The sequence below is a fragment of the Cyprinus carpio genome, chromosome B22 (assembly GCF_018340385.1).
Source record: "Cyprinus carpio isolate SPL01 chromosome B22, ASM1834038v1, whole genome shotgun sequence".
NCBI classification, from domain to species: Eukaryota; Metazoa; Chordata; class Actinopteri; order Cypriniformes; family Cyprinidae; genus Cyprinus; species Cyprinus carpio.
This window is the reverse complement of record NC_056618.1, coordinates 34,112,410-34,128,791: the sequence shown is the minus strand read 5'-3', so window position 1 is coordinate 34,128,791 and position 16,382 is coordinate 34,112,410. Positions and strand designations below refer to the sequence as shown.

At 37.6% G+C, this 16,382-nt stretch overlaps 1 protein-coding gene across 3 annotated transcripts in view; it reads left to right on the top strand.

Moving 5' to 3' along the window:
* Positions 1-1,744: 1,744 nt before the first annotated feature.
* The window catches only part of LOC109047429 (TSC22 domain family protein 2-like), a 28,470-nt gene continuing 13,832 nt past the window's right edge, over positions 1,745-16,382 (top strand). Inside the window, exons 1-2 of one of the 3 annotated variants that reach the window (XM_042749886.1) lie at positions 1,745-3,820; positions 5,155-6,493. In XM_042749886.1, the coding sequence (XP_042605820.1) occupies positions 2,343-3,820; positions 5,155-5,218 (1,542 nt within the window). In that variant the 5' untranslated portion in view covers positions 1,745-2,342 and the 3' untranslated portion in view covers positions 5,219-6,493. Of the gene's footprint in view, positions 3,821-4,452; positions 4,504-5,154; positions 6,494-16,382 lie in introns of those variants that run through there. The other 2 variants (XM_042749884.1, XM_042749885.1) reach the window with 2 other exon arrangements.

The following is a 16,382-nucleotide window of genomic DNA, read 5'->3' as shown; positions in this document are numbered from 1 at the left end:
CCTCCAACACTGTTTACGACCACAGAACCAAACACTCTCAAAGTCTCTCATTCAGAAGTTTATACTACTGACACATCGAAGTCCAAATCCTGATACTGATACATAACACGGTTAATATAACACGGGTATATTTTCTTCAAGTCCAGACTGACCTACTTTGGCTACTCCAGGCCAGAATGAACCTGACTGTTCTCACAAACTCTCTCTCTCTCTCTCTCTCTCTCTCTCTCTCTCTCTCTCTCTCAAAAAAAAAGCAACTTCCCATTTAGATTTTAAAATTAGAGAAATTCCCTCAAACCCTTTTTATATCTCGGAAAGGCTGTATGAACTGGACGAAACCGCAGAGTGTGTTCACCAGCGTGCAGCCCTGCATGAAAACAAAGAACACCTCTATGTCTGGACGTGACACATAGCACCTGTCTTCAGATGACTGATTCAAAGCCCTCAAAAGAATCTTAAAATGCAAACTGGTTTCAGTACTTGGACACAGAAATGCATCCAGCTAAAACAACAAGCGTGTCCCATTCACCACGGGACCGAGGCAAATACAATAAACAATCATATGTTGTGTATTCCCAAGCGATTTTGTTGATGTTTTGAGTTTTAATAAACAACTGATAATCTCTTTCAGGATCTGCTATTACTAAATCAACCCGAAAGCTGCATCCGAGTTTTCTAATATATATATAAAAAGCTTGGCAAGTATTTCTCTCAGTATGTAGTGCACTTTTCACTGCTCACTGTTTGGATTGGGCGAACTCAAAAGCAAAACAAACACAGCCTCCCTTACTTATTGGAATAGACTCATGCCTAAAATAATGCCCTAAACTAATAAACAAACTCCGGCAAATATGTTTCTGTCTACACTAGCTGCATTCCTTCTCGCCTCCTGCGTGAACCTTTTCCAAAAGGCTAAACAACGAAGAAACTGTGTTTGTAACATGATTTTACCAGAAACACTTGAAGCATGACTAGGCAAAAATTTACAAAAATAAATCAATTGTTATGCATTAAGTTAAAAAAAATATTTGATAGAACAACTTCAGTAAAACAATTGGTTTGTGTGTGTGTGTGTGTGTTATCTTTCATATTTTGTGTGATATATATATATATATATATATATATATATATATATATATATATATACACACACACACACACACACACACACACATATATATATGTATGTGTGTGTGTGTGTGTGTGTGTGTGTGTGTGTGTGTATATAAGGTGGCAAATCTCTACAATAATATATTTTAAAAATAATTTTTCTTTCCACCATAACAAACCTATCTGGTTGTGTCCAGTCTGGTTTTGAAAAACAAAAAAAAACCACTTGTGTCCAGTCTGGTTTTGCAAATTTAAATAAAACCACTTGAAAAATCCCCTCGTGTCCGACGTCCAACTACAATCAACAAAAGTAAATGACCTTTGACAGGGAAAAAGATGGAAATGTAAGATATGTACATAAAGCAGCTAGACAATGTCTAGACGGAGAAACAAAATAATAATATAATCAGTTTTTATCAAATGTTTTTTTTTTTTATGAATTCATTATTAAAACCATTAATAACATTATCAGAGAGTCCAATAAGAAAAAGAGTAATACAAACATTTATGTCGTCTGAATTTGTTTCCCTTGGCACGTTTAAAATAATAATAAAAAAACCCCACCACGAATAATGCGTAGTGGTCGGTATTCCCGATTGGGTTACGTACGCTTGTGCGCAGTCCATCCATAGAGCAGCGCGTGCGTTACGTAGCCATCTTGTGTAGAGCAGAGGAAGCGGAGCCGTTAGCTCGAGATCTGCACTGACAGCCGACAGACTGACAGACAAACAAACCGTCATTCTGCTCCCGACAGACTGCGTTAACGTCAGAAACGGAGAGCAAACATGCGTTGCGACGTTTCAAGATGTCTGACCGACGTGTTTCGCGGAGGATATGCGCTTTTGAAGACGACAGAGCGCTAAAAGCGGACGGCGCCTCAGAGTCGCGCGAGTCCAGCGGCTGGAGAGTTTCGACTGCGAGGGCGGCCTGAGGGAAACTCTCACTCCGGGACATGGCCTTCGTTTAGGCCACGGAGGATAAACACACGGGCTCGGAGGGATTAAACACAGCTGGAATAAAGCTGTCGTTGTGCTCGGAGCACCAGGAGTTTCAGTTTAAAGGATTTAAAGGACTGAAAATGGCGCGATGAGGACGGAGCTCTGAGGGAGTCTTGAGCTAGCGTGACGCTAACTGAAAATTACATGACATTTTCATACACATTGCGTTGCTACGCTTACATTGGAGCTGTGAGCTGCACTCTGACGTGCTGAGATACACTTAAAGCTGTCAAAATGTCTAAAATGCCGTCGAAAAAGAAGAGCTGTTTCCAGATCACCAGCGTAACGCAGGCTGCGCAGGTGGCGGCTAACAGCAACACGGACGACACCGAGAGTTTAGACGACCCCAGGACTGAGGACATGTCCTCGTCCGAGATATACGACATGTCCAGAGCTGGAGATTTCGAGCCGGAGGCGTGTGATGTCAGTTTGTCGGATGAATCGCTTCATAACGAGGCCGAAACATCTGGCCAAGATGCTCCCATAACGAACATACCTGGTTCTCGCCACGCAGGCGCGGTTCATATAAACCCACCTGTGCGTTCAGTCAGTGGGTCTGTATCTTCCCAGGCTTCGGTTGCATCTAATGCACCGTCCAGCGTCCAGACTTCATCGGTTAGCAGTTCTGCCACAGTAAGTAGCTGCAGCTCCCGTTTCAGGGTCATCAAATTAGACCACAGCACGGGTGAACCCTTCAAAAGAGGTAGGTGGACTTGCACTGAGTTTTACGAGCGGGATACGGATGCTTCCTCCTCCGGCCGGACTATGGATAGTGTTAAACACTCAAGCGCCGCGGATCACAGCGCGGACAGGGACGCACTGGGAGTCGCCGGAGGTTCGGTGGGGGTGCACGTTGGGTCTTCAACATCTGCAGCAGAACCTCGTACAGATAGTGGCTACTTATCTGCACCATCGAACCCGCCTGTGGAGCTTCAGCAGCAAACCCTAGGCATCTCGCAGCAGGGATTAGGGCTTGCAGCCCAGAATGCCCATATCAAATCTCCAAACATGCCTTTGGCAACTCAACCACAGCCATTTTTCCCGGGCCAACAGGTGCAGAAACCTGGGCAGATTCATCAGAGTGTTATTCCCCTGAATCAGTCCCAGACGGTCTCGGTGACCCCGCTGAACCAGGGTCCGTCGCCTGTCATGACTCCAGCAGTGGGAAGCGCCGCTCACGTGCTCGGATTAGTTCCCCAGCCCGTGGATGGCAGAGGGCTTCCCATCAACCAGCCGGAGCATGTCCAGGGGCTCTTACAGCAGGCGGGCATCAGCACGGCTCTAGGGACCGTGTCGGCCGCAGCTGTTGTACAGCAGGCACCAGTGCCGCTCATTCAGCCGGCGGTAACCGTGTCTGTCAGCACGCTTGCTGGAGTCCCTGGTGTGCAAAATGTGCCTGCTGTTATGTCCAGTGCCTCTAATGCCCCCCAGAGCATGCCAAAACAGACGCCGCAGAATCCGACTCAGGGAGTCCACAGCGGGTCACTAGGAGGACTGGGTGCGCAGACGACCCCCGCTAACTTTAGCCAGCTTCCCACTGGCATCGCCCAGAGCGTGGAGAACCAGAGGAAGCCCGACGGGCTGCTCCAGAGCTCTGTGCTCATAGGGAAAGATGCCATCAAACCCCTGAATCCCGAGGGCTTGCAGCTTCACACGCCTGCTGTCAGCAGCCTGTTTGGAATGGCTATATCCATTGATGGGGATGAGGACAGGTAAACCTTTATTCTTGATGTTGCTCACTTCGATTAAAATAGTTGAAGTAATAGACTCTGTAAACCATTTTATCACAGATTTTGCAGGTGTTGCAAAGATTTACTTTCCAAAGCATGTTACCTTGAGTTAATATTGTTGCGTCTGAGTCAAAATGTGCGTGTGCGTATGTTTTTTTTTGTTTTTTTTTTTTTAAGTGGGTAGTTTTTCACTAAACTTGTCCTGGAGGCCCCCTAAATGATCCTTTTTCACAGACTGTGGCGACGCATTTTCATGTTTATTAACATCGTAAATCAGGGACGTCCAAACCTGTCCCTGAAGGGCCACTGACCTGCAGAGTTTAGCTAGTCCAGCCCTAATTAAACACACCTGAACCAGCTAATCAAGGTCTTCAGGATTACTAGAAACTTCCAGGCAATGTGTTAAAGTTGGTTGGAGCGAAACTCCCAGGAACAGGATTGGACATCCCTGTTATAAATTTACCAACGTTTTTGTCCATTTTTAATAGAATTTATGTATGTTATAACACTGTACTTTGTGTTATATTACCTTGGCATTAATTCAGTTAAATCAGAAATCTAGTTAATGCTGTTGTATGGATGTTTCTAATATAATCTCTCTGTATTTTATTTAGCGGGAAAGGCATAGAAACACTATTGTGGACTTTTGAATTCCTTGGCTCACGGTGAGTCAAATGCATACCAGAATGTATTTTTACAGGAAGATTTTTTTAACATTTTGAATCATCCGAAAATGTTGTTGCGAATGCAAAAATCACTACGATAGAAGTTTACCCAACAACTATGATGACTTCTGAGAACCCAGTAAATGTGAAAAAGGTCCATTCCACATTTTGAATCTCACCTTGATTTTGATTAAAGTCACCGGGTTATTTATATTATATTGACACACAAAATAAGAAGGGGGTCTCCAGGTCAGGAAACCTATTTGTGAACTTAATAGAAACTTAATTTGTAACAATGTTATGATAATTTCTTTAAATCATGTTATACCAGATGTTTTGAGTTAATTACTACAAATCTATTTTGCATAGTAAGAATAGTTTTATTTGCTATGAAGTAATCCTTATCACTTTGGTTCAGGTGTGTTTGATCAGGTTTGTAGCTAAAGTCTGCTGTACTGTTGACTGCTTCAAAGGATTTGACTCAAATGTGTAAAAGTCCGTCAGTCTTTATTCACCTATATGTCATTCCAAATCGAAACCCGTAAGACTTTTCTTTCATCTGCAGAAACTGTTTTTAGTCTATGCAGTTTGAGTCAGTGGGGATTAAAACAAAGGTGATGTTTTTAAAATATCTTCTGTTGTGTTTTACAGAATAGAAAAGAAGAAAAAGACACTGTTGCTCTCAAGCTTCAGTGGAACAAGTTTGTATATTTAATGTATGGTTACTTTACTGTGAACTTGAGAGGAACAGACTTCATAAAATTCACTTTGACTAGCTTTTAAAATCAGTGCACACATGGCTCAGAAAGGTGTAGATCTGAGGAAGCACCTAGCATCGTTTTTTTTTGCACGTAGTTATTTCCCCTGTCCTGCAAACCACTTCACACTTGTTTTAAAAAGGCAGCTTGTGGTTATGAGCATTTCATTGGTAAAGCCTTTGGAAAGTTTGACGCAGTGTCTGTCTCAAGTGATCTCGTTTTGTGTTTGTGGAAAATATTCACACCAAATTTACCCAACACTCCAGTTCCTAAGGATTTGTTTTGGTGCCACTGTTTCCTCCTCATATGCTTTTCACCAGAAGTTGAGCTGTTTATTTAGACTGATTAGGTGATGTTAGTGTGCGTTTCCTATCTCGTGACGTGCAGAAGCTGCTCTCCACTCTATGCACTGACACTGATAAGGCCTTCAAACATGTGTAACATCTGCATGATGTTATGCTGCATATGGATGTTGTTTACTGTCAGCAGTTAGTAGAAATCAAGAAAAATCTGTACATTCTGTGCTGAATACACGCTGCCACCATTCTTGGTTCAGAGATGGAGCTTTAACCTATACAGGTTTAGATAAACTTGTACACATTTGTATTTATATTTGTGTAGGGTTTTAGAAAATGAAGGCTGTTTTAAGTCCATTAAGCAGTTTGAACCAAATTATTTTGTGGATGTTTAGAATTGATGCACTAGATTTTGGTTTTAATGAAACAAAATTACTAGTGCTACTAATATATTACAGTGTAAATGGGTTTTCTTTTGTATTTCGTAGACTTTAACTTTGGTGCAGCAAAGATTAGGGAACGAAGATGCAGAAAGAACTGAAGGATGTTTAATGTGCATTTTTTTTGTTTTTTTTGAGAATGCTTGGAAATATTGCAACATGGGTGGCAAATGTTCTCGAGGTTAAAGGAAAGACAGCAAAGGGTGAGCTTTCAAAATAGCTTATTTACTGTCATTGATGGTAGTTGATATGCATTTCCTCTGTTTATTTTGTTGGCATAAATGCACGCACACTCGTATTTTGGCAGTGAGATTTACCAAAATGTTTGGAAAATAGACAAGGCAACAGGTCAGTTTTTTTTGGCTTGATATTATTGAGGATGTTAATAAACTTGAAAAAATTAAAATTTGCTGAAAATGTACTCACCCTCAGACCATCCAAGATGTAGGTGAGTTTCTTTCTTCATCAGATTCTGAGAAATTTTGCATTCCATCACTTGCTCAGCAGTGGATGCTCTGCAGTGAATGGGTGCCATCAGAATGAGAGTCCAAACAGCTGATAAAAACATCACAATAATCCACACGTAATCCACACCACTCCAGTCCATCAACTATTGCCTTGTAAAGTGAAAAACTGTGTTTGTAAAAAATAAATTCAAAATGAAGACAGTTTTACTTCAAAACCATTTGTCTTCTCTGAATCAGGAGAGAAATCTGCACAGATCAAGCGCTGTTTATAAGCCATAACAGTCCAAAACAGTTTGAAATAAATATTGTGATGTTTTTATCAGCTTGTTTGGACTATCATTCTGACGGCACCCATTCACTGCAGAGGATCCATTGGTGAACAAGTGATTGAATGCTTAATTTCTCTAAATCTATCCCCGTGCAAAAAAAAACTCTGCTACATCTTGGACTATTTGAGTATGCGGACATTCAAAAATGTAATTTAATTTTTGTGTGAACTAATCCTTTTAGTCTGCTGTTGAAAGAAGGTGAGATTGTTCCAAACCAAAGACATCTTTTTTTACCTCACCTTTTAGACTGAGATATGCACGTCAGCGTTTGAGTAGATAATCTGTTTATGCTAAAGATTATTGCATTAACTGAGGACTCTAGCATCTCCTCCTCCTCCTAAATACGCAGGAAATGGCCCTTGATAATTTTGACTTTCACTCATCACTTTCTGTTCCCCTATAAACACCATAAGAAAGAGGATGTGACCTTTTAACAGATATGAAGATATGAATCACTTTATTGACTTATTGACGGTTGAAGTTATGGTGAACAACGCCTCAGGATTTGTAGAGAATTCGTTACAGGATTTGAAAACAGCTTGGCTTCGAATATGTTTGAACAGTTACAAATTTTTGTTTTTTTGCTTATGCATTGAAGCTCTGCTTTTAAAAGAAAGTTTGTTATTTTAATCCTCCATTGTTGTAGTTGTTATCTTCCAAAGGTTGTGCAACTACATCTACCTGACTAATTGGCGTCTTTATATTTTCAAAAGTATTTGTTGATAGATTTTGAAAAATTAGTATATGTTGTGCTTTGCATCTGTTTGAGAAATAGCAGTAGCTGAAGTTTGTTTGTTTGAAGAGCAGGTGTGGTGATGATGTCTTTATTCCTCACAGTAATGGTGCAGGTGAGTCAGTCCTCTCACGGCGCTCTGACAGTTAGGCGTTTGTATATATTATGCCATCATGCTTTCATGTTTTGGAAGACGTGCCCTTGTACATGAAAGCATTGGCCCTACAGCTGAGTCTGTAACTGACTCATAAAGCCTTATATAACATTAAAATATGTGCTCACTTTTTTAACAGACTAGTGACATTTCTCTCATCTGAGTCTTAGGGACCCAAATCTCCAGAAGGTTGAAGAAACCATAATAAAACCTCCGAGATTACTTTTGAACAGAAACCAGATTACATTGCATTTAGAAATTTGTTTAACTTTTTGAACGAGTTAATAGAAATATCATAGGTCAATTCAAAAGCCTTCAATGTTGAAATAGAAACTGGTCATGTCACGCATTGCTCTGTTATTTCTAACAGATTCTTCCATTTATGAGGAAGTGTTGTTGCTCATAAAATTAATTTTAAATTAGTCAGACACTTCCTCTGTTTGTACCTGTTTCAAGCGGATTTAAAGGGATAGTTGACCCAAAAAGGAAAATTATGTCATTAATTACTCAGCTTTGTGTCGTTCCAAATTTAGTAAGATCTTTGGAAAACAAATGAAGATATTTTTGATGAAATCCAAAAGCTTTCTGATCATCTATAGACAGAAACACAACTACCACGTTCAAGGCCCAGAAAGGTAGTAAGGACTTCATTGAAAATAGTCCATGTGGCATCAGCAGTTCAACTGTAATGTTATGAAGCGACAAGAATACCTTTTGTGTGCAAAGAAAATTAAAAGAATGACTTTATTCAACAATTTCTCGTAGTTCATAAAATACCGGTTGAACCAAGCATTAACGCAAATAAAGAACCATACATTTGAGAGCGGCCACTTACGATGTGTTTCTTGGAGGTTGTAGTACATTAAAGAATGATCATGTGACTTTTACATACTCCAGGTGACCTGTAAATGTGGGTGGAAAAAAACTGTTTCCATTGCAGTTTTGTGAAATATTCCTTTTTCAAATTTGCTTGAAAAACCACCGTAAAAACTTTTTTTTGTGATTATATGGGAGTTTTTACAAAATTGGCATGTTTCCATTGGGTGAATTTTCAATTCACAATTTCACTTTGCGCAATTTGAAGGGTAATGGAAAAGCAACTACTGATCACATTCAAAATAATCCGTCTATAATTGCTTTTAGAATTAAATCTGTGTTTTTGTTTGAAAGTTTTTCACTAGTATGCTAAATGCAGATGCTGAAACTTGGAAAACTAGCAGTGTGTCAAGATGTTTCTGAACCGAATACATGTATTCATCATCGCCTACCTTGCACCTGGGCCACCTCAAGTACTGTTTTTGATCCAAAATAATGTATGATGGCAGAAATGAAAACTATGCTTTCAGGACAAAAATATAATCTGTTCGGCATGGCATAGCAACAATAACTAACCCACACTGTAGGAAATGTTTATTTCTAGATATCAGTAGAGCTATATTTGTCCTACATGTTGGTGAACTGCCAATGTTTGCAAATTATGTGGCTAAAGATTAACCATGAATTGTTAAACAAAACATTTTCCCGAAGTGGGCGGGGTTAAATGTGTCAGATGCTATGCCAACTAATGGTGTGTTATGTGTGGTAAGCTATGCTATCTAACTGTGATAGTGAGCTTATTTTGCCAAACGATTCAACTCGCCGCTTGACAACACAGTTAAGATTTTTAAAAAAAAAAAATTCAGACTCCTATTTCTGTGTCCCTGTGTTATAGACTGTTTATTTTAATTTCAGTTGATAGCAGACATCCTGAAATATAAAGAAGAGTTTTTATAATACCCTCTTCTTTGAATGCTCTGTTTTCTATATGTTCTTTGTTATTAGAGCTTATACGGCTCAGTGTACAGAAACCTGTTTCTGCGTAATCCTCTGCCAGCTTCACGTCCCAAGGGTAATTCCATTTGTCAGTCATCATCTTTTGGTGGAAACATGACAGAATATTTCCACAAGTGTTTATTGTAAGCACCATTTGAGGGAATTTTGCTAATTATCCGTTCTCTTTGTTTTTTTTTTTCCGTTTTGTCTTTTTGACTGAATTTACGCAACCATTTGTTCAAGAGATACTAAGCCCACATGGAAATTTTCGCAAAGAATTCTGTAGAAAGTTTTGCAGATTTCAGTCGAATTTGAGTACAGATCTATGAACTCCTTCATTTTCTTTTATAAATGTTGTGTGCGTGCACTTTTTGCAACTGTACACTTTTTTGAACCTCACTTTACAAGCGCTACTGATTAAACATTTTTTTTTTTAAATAATTACATATTCTGCCTTAATTGCTAATTTGTATAAAATTTCCTACATTACTTTTATGTACCACTTAGCTCCATTTAACACATTTAGTTTCATAATGAATTAGGGCTGTGCAATGAATTGAAAAATGATTTCGATGTTGGCCTCCAACGATTATGAAACTACAATAATCGACATAAAACGATTATTTCGCCCTATTCCACCCCCTTTCCCAGCGCTGCACTTTCGTTCCTCCATAAAAGCCCAATTTTATGTGAAAATCAGTAAAATCATGTAACGTGACTTTTGCAAAATGGCACGTGCTTGATTTATAGAAGTATATTTATATGCATGTTTTTAAAAGCGTGAAAGATAACTCTTCCTCAGGAAGAGATATGCACTCAGAGATGGAACTGAATGCAGACGTGTAAAGTCATCTTTTAGCTCAAGGTGTTTATTACTGACAGTTCAATTATTTTCAGTCATTTTGAGGACTTTTTGTTTGTCTGTTTGAAATTCCTCTGGTCTCTGCAATGAAGATGTCATCATGATTATGATTTTTGCCATAATCGAGCAGCCCTATAATGAATTTATTCCACAGATTCTCCCCCAAACTACTTTTTTTTTGTAACTAAATGGTGTTCTATTAATTATGAGGTTTGACCTTCTGTGTTTTCTAAACAAATACCATTTCTATCACAACTTCTGTTGGGTTAGAGACAGCTATTTTGTAGCTGTACATGTTAAATTATTCAGTGTTGTATTCTAGGCCAACTTTTGGACCAAGACCACATTTAAACATTTGGAATAATTGTGTGAGTGTGTGTTTTTAAGATGCTTTAGATTTATAAACGGCTAATTTGCTTTTTTATTATTATAGAAACAAGAAGTCACAGCAGTTCTGTGGAAGCTAATTTCTGCCACTGTATAAAAAAATATAAAATGGTAATTGCAACTTTTTATCTCACCATTCTGACTTTGTCGCAAATGCATTTTTTTATATTGCAATTCTGACTTTTTTCTCGCAATTGTGAGTTTATTCTAGGTATTATGAGATATGATCTTGCAATTGGGACCTATAAAATCAGAATTAACTCGCAATTGTGTGTTATAAACTCAGAGCTGCAAGATATAAACTTTCAATTCTGACTTTCATCAGAATTGCCTGATTTAACCCATAAATTCTGAGAAAAGAAGTCCAAATTGTGACACAAAAATCTGAATTGTGATACAAAAAAACTCTCAGTAACCATTTTTATATTTTATTCAGTGGCAGAAATGAGCTAGCACACAATTCCAGTGAAGCCAGATTTAAAGAAAAAAACTATAATAAGTGAGTCTAGACATTGCTGGTCAAAGGATAATGGTCACTTTGTAACATTTACTGTGTTGCATGATCGACCAAAGAAAATTAAATTAATCTTCTTTTAGTTAAGCTGTGTAAACTTGGCTGGAAATCAATGTGATCATTTGTGTAGGGGATCCGTGTCTCACACTCAATGGCTGTTCTGACTTTTCCTGTTTGGCATATATTCACTCTGAACTTTGAATACTTTATGCCTGTAGCTTGGGGCTCAGACGCCAGAGCCGTTTCACACCCTGAGCCTTTCCATTCTTCGATATGAATGGGCATTCAACTTTGTCTTGAAAGCCTTTAAGGCATCTCAGCAGATTTGTTTTGGTTTTTCCTTCTAAAACTTTGACATTGTTACCTTATTTATCTTTCTCTCTCTCTCTCTCTTTCTTTCTTTTATCTGCAAATCCCTCCACGGCTTTCTATCAGGCCTTCCCAAACGGCAGGTCAAAGGCCATCAGTGATGGGTATGATCACTGTGTGTGTATTACATTGCACTCTTGGCAGCCGTGAGTGTGCATGGAGTGAGCATGGCATTTGTGGAAGTGTTTCAGGTCTAATCCGTAACTCTTACATATGGACCCTTTTCACAGGCTGATGATGCATTCACACAGTTATTAGCATTGTAAATCGTTTGTAAAATCACGGAATCACAGTTTACTCAGCTATGACTACTTCTTCTGAGAACTCTGGAAGTGTGAAAAGGGTCCATTGTTGACACTTTTGGCTTGGGCATCTCATACACATGAGAAAGCGCTGACTGAGAAGATGTGTTTGAAGGGGGTAGATAGACCCAGGTCTGTTAGACTGGAGCTACTTTATTGATCAATGGATGCCTTGGTCAGAGTGTGTTGCAGCAAATGTTTCCTCAGTAATTGGATGCATGATGGTACATCCACAGTAGAAACTATTTCAGTACTCTTTTTTTGCATTATCGATACACTGATAGCAGCTGCGCTTTCTCACTCGCTCATCTCTAATGATAGCCACACGCACCAGAGTAATGAGAGCATGTAACCTGTTGACCGACAAAATACACATTTAATAACATTTTTACTGCTATCTAACATCAGTCGAGTGTTTGAAGTAACTTCCTTTTTTCATCTGATGTGGCTTCTTTTTATTATTCCGTTACAGGGATAGCTGTAAGACTTTGTCTATATCAGTGATTTTCTGTATGGCCAGTAGTAATATTATAATTGTGAGGCATATGTGGACGAGGGCGCCTCCTGGCTTACAGTATGAATGAAATAGACATTACATGAATAAATAAAAAAACATAACACTCACACAAACCAAACCATAATTAAAACACCAAAAAATAATACTCTCAAAATGAGAAAAAAAATACTCTCTTACTCAATTAAGGAATTAAAAAAAAAAAAGAAAGTTGAATATCTCTCCAGTGTTTTGCCAGTATTCATTAATGTAAAAATATACCTCATTTAGGGCCCAATGTAATGTTTTTTTTCCCCCAGTTCCATTTATTTTTTTTCTGATAAAATTTTTTCGGACACCTTTTTAATGGTTAAATTAAGATTCATTAATCAAAAACAATGCCTAATTTCATGAAACTTATACAGTTTAACATCAATTTATTAAAAGTTTAACAAAAGTTACATTGTTAGGTACGGTGACCGGGAGGAGACATGTTCGGTTCACTTAAAGGGTTAGTTCACCCCAAAATGAAAATTCTGCGCAACGCTGACCTCATACGTCACGCTTCTGGAACTGCTTCCATTTTACAACCGTGAGTGCAAGATTGTTTCAAGTGATAATTACGTTTTTTTTTTTTCTTACAAAAACGCATTGATTTGCTACAGGAGGCCTTTATTCACCCCTCGTATCCGTGTGAGACACTTTTTTTTTTTTTTTATGGAAGGGCGCTTTTTATTTCACGTCTTTTGGACTGAAGCAATGCAACACCCGCTGACTGCAACGATAGAGCTTGAAAGATCAAAGACAGTTTTTAATATAACTCCAACTGGATTCGTCTGAAAGAATAAAGTCATAGACACCTAGGATGCCTCGGGGGTGAGTAAAACGCAGCCTAAATTTCATTTTTGGGTGAAATAACCCTTTAATTTTGTTGTGGCCATGACATATTAACTTGTGGGAACGTGATAAAATGTCGTGACCTTGAGAACGACATCCATTTCTCGTTCACAACTTCTTATGTTGGGGGAACAACATATTTTTCTCGTGGTCACGAGTTTAATGTATAAACAAACCTGCGTGACCATAGCAACCCGGGATTATCAGAGATTTAATTATTAACATTAAACATTTTATTTAATATTTGTATGATGTTGTTGTTATTATATGAACTTGTTAGGACTATAGTTTTATTTATTGTAATACTGTATATGATTATTTCCCCTTTCAATTCGTGTATCACTTTACCTAGTTAACGTTCTGTATAACGTTAATTATGCTATTATTTGCTACCTTATATTTTGCGAATACTGTAAATGCCTGACAATTATGCCAATAAAGTTTTGACTTTATGAATGTATTTATGTCCGTGTGTGATGATAAATGAGCGTGTTGTTGTGTTTTCATCAACAAAAAAAAAAAAAAAAAAAAAAAAATTTTTGTATATATATATAGTGTGTGTGTGTGTGTATATATATATATATATATATATATATATATGTGTGTATATATATATATATATATATATATATATATATATATATATAATATATATATAGCATAAAAAAAAAAACATACAATGAAGGATATATATATAGCATATTTTAAAAACTTTTGAAAATATGAAATGTATGTTTATTTGCAACAGTTATGCTGATAACAATAAAAAGACATTTATGCCATTAAAACAGTGACATCTGCTGACGGACACTGTGCTGCGTTGCCTCCAAGAATTCTTGCTAAAATGTAAAATTTGTAGAACAATTTCTGTATGAACAAAATGTCCCTGAGAGGTGTTTTAATATGGTTTTGCATGAGTACATTGAGTACTTTACTTAAACCTCACAAATTTGATTATGATTGAAAATTCAGTAGTTCTTGAACAAAGGGAGGGTTGTACTGACAGTAAGCCAGAAGGATTTTACAGTACTGTGTGACTCATAACTCTGGTGGGAAGGATGGTATTCATGTCAAGAGCAGATTTCTGATATTTGCTACGTGTTCGCTCCTGTCCCCACTGAAGCACAATGTTGACAGCCATCAAACCATTGCCCTAAAAGGGCCGTTTTTTGAGTCCATATGCATTTTGAGTCTTGAGACTGATTTCTTGTGCTGTGACTCACAATCGAATGCCTGCAGATTTTGATAATTTGATCTAACTGAAATGATGAACTGCAATTTTCCATGAGAATGATTGTCATAGATCATTGGGACAGTTGCATGTTTAATGCTTATTCATAGTCTGAACCTCTCTGAGAGTATTTATGTGACAGGCATCAGTGCATATAAGGATTCTTGTGCTTCTTATTTGACTCTTTATCCCACTCTTTTATCTCCATCCAAAGGCTCCAGGGCTTTTAGTTACAGGCAGATTTCCATGGAAATACTTTAGTTTGACAATATTTGCATGTCTTTTTTTTAACGTTTGTCTGTATTAAGTACAAATGCATTGGCTTTATTGTAGAATTAATTGTTGGATTATTGATACAGATACTGATTTTACACTATGTCCAAACTGCTCTTCTCCACACAGTAAAAGTAGTCCAGTTAGTTATTCGCTGAAAATCTTTCCCTCACTTTAACTCCACTCTTTATGGAGCTTGACGGGTCATAGTCTACTTATTTTGTATGGATAAGAGCAGCTTGGACTATTTTCTAACATCTTTATCTAAAACACAAAAAAAAAAATATTATACTCACATTAAAAATATGAGACCCTACAACAAAACCAGTCACAAGGGTACATTTTTGGAAATTGAGATTCATACAGTATCTGGAAGCTGAATAAATAAGGTTTGTTAGGATAGGACAATATTTGGCTGATATACAACTATTTGAAAATTATATGGAGAAAATAGTCTTTAAAGTTGTCCAAATGAAATTCTTTGCAATGCATATTACTAATCAAAAATTAAGTTTGAAATGAAATGTCCACTGAGTGGCGCTAAAATGGGTGTTCAGTTCTTGACTCTGGCCATGTTTTTATTACGTAGTACAGTCACGTATTGCTGCGTTTTTGCATGTTGCTTCAGAATAAAAAAAAGTTAATGCACTATCATGTTGGAAAATAACAATCATCCTACACCAAACCCAACCCTAAACTTACAAAATAGTGTAAGAAAAAGAACAGAAGAACAAGAAGAAAAAGTGAAAAAATAAAATAAAATAAAAATGCATGCGCTGATGTAACCCTACTATTATAACTTTCTTATACGTTGGTTTGAGCTATTTTGTCGAACCTTGGTTTCACGGGATTCGTACTGGAGCGCTTCACCTCACAAGTGCAATGACGTATCGGGTGAGCTACTGAGCAAACCTACTGCAGCTGAAAACCCATACAAATGAAGCTGTATATGTGTCACTAATTAGTTTTCAAATCTCGCAGCATGTGAAAACAATTTTGAAGTCGTAATGTTATATTGTGCAAGGAATTGCGTGAAAGTTAGGCTTTCTTAATCAAAACTCTGGATCTGTAAATCATAGTTTGTGTGGAAAGGAATAAAAGTTGTTAAAGTTTTACTGCCTCTAGTTTTCATTTCAACTAGAAACTGCAGTGATTCGTACGTATAGGTATGCTTTTGTGTTTTGCAGAAAGGTAGATAGTCATGTATTTCCAATGAGCATGCATAGAAAAAGTCATACTTGTCTGGAACAATACAATAAAAGACAGTATTTTATTTATTAAGCAAACCTGCATGTTTTTGTAAAGATGTCCTCACAAATTCAGATTAAAAAATCAGCTGGCTTTCATGATTAATTGAATTTAGTTAAATTTTTTGTTTTCACAAATGTTCAGGAAAGCTGCTAAATCAAGCACAATGTTAAGGCCTTGGAAATCGGAGTTCAAATATGGGTTGTGTAATGGATTCTTTGGTTTTGGATTAGAATTTCGAATGAAGAAAGCAGCAGAGCAGAGATTTTGAACTAGCAAGGATTGTCATTGATTCTAGGCCAGCTAGTTCACAG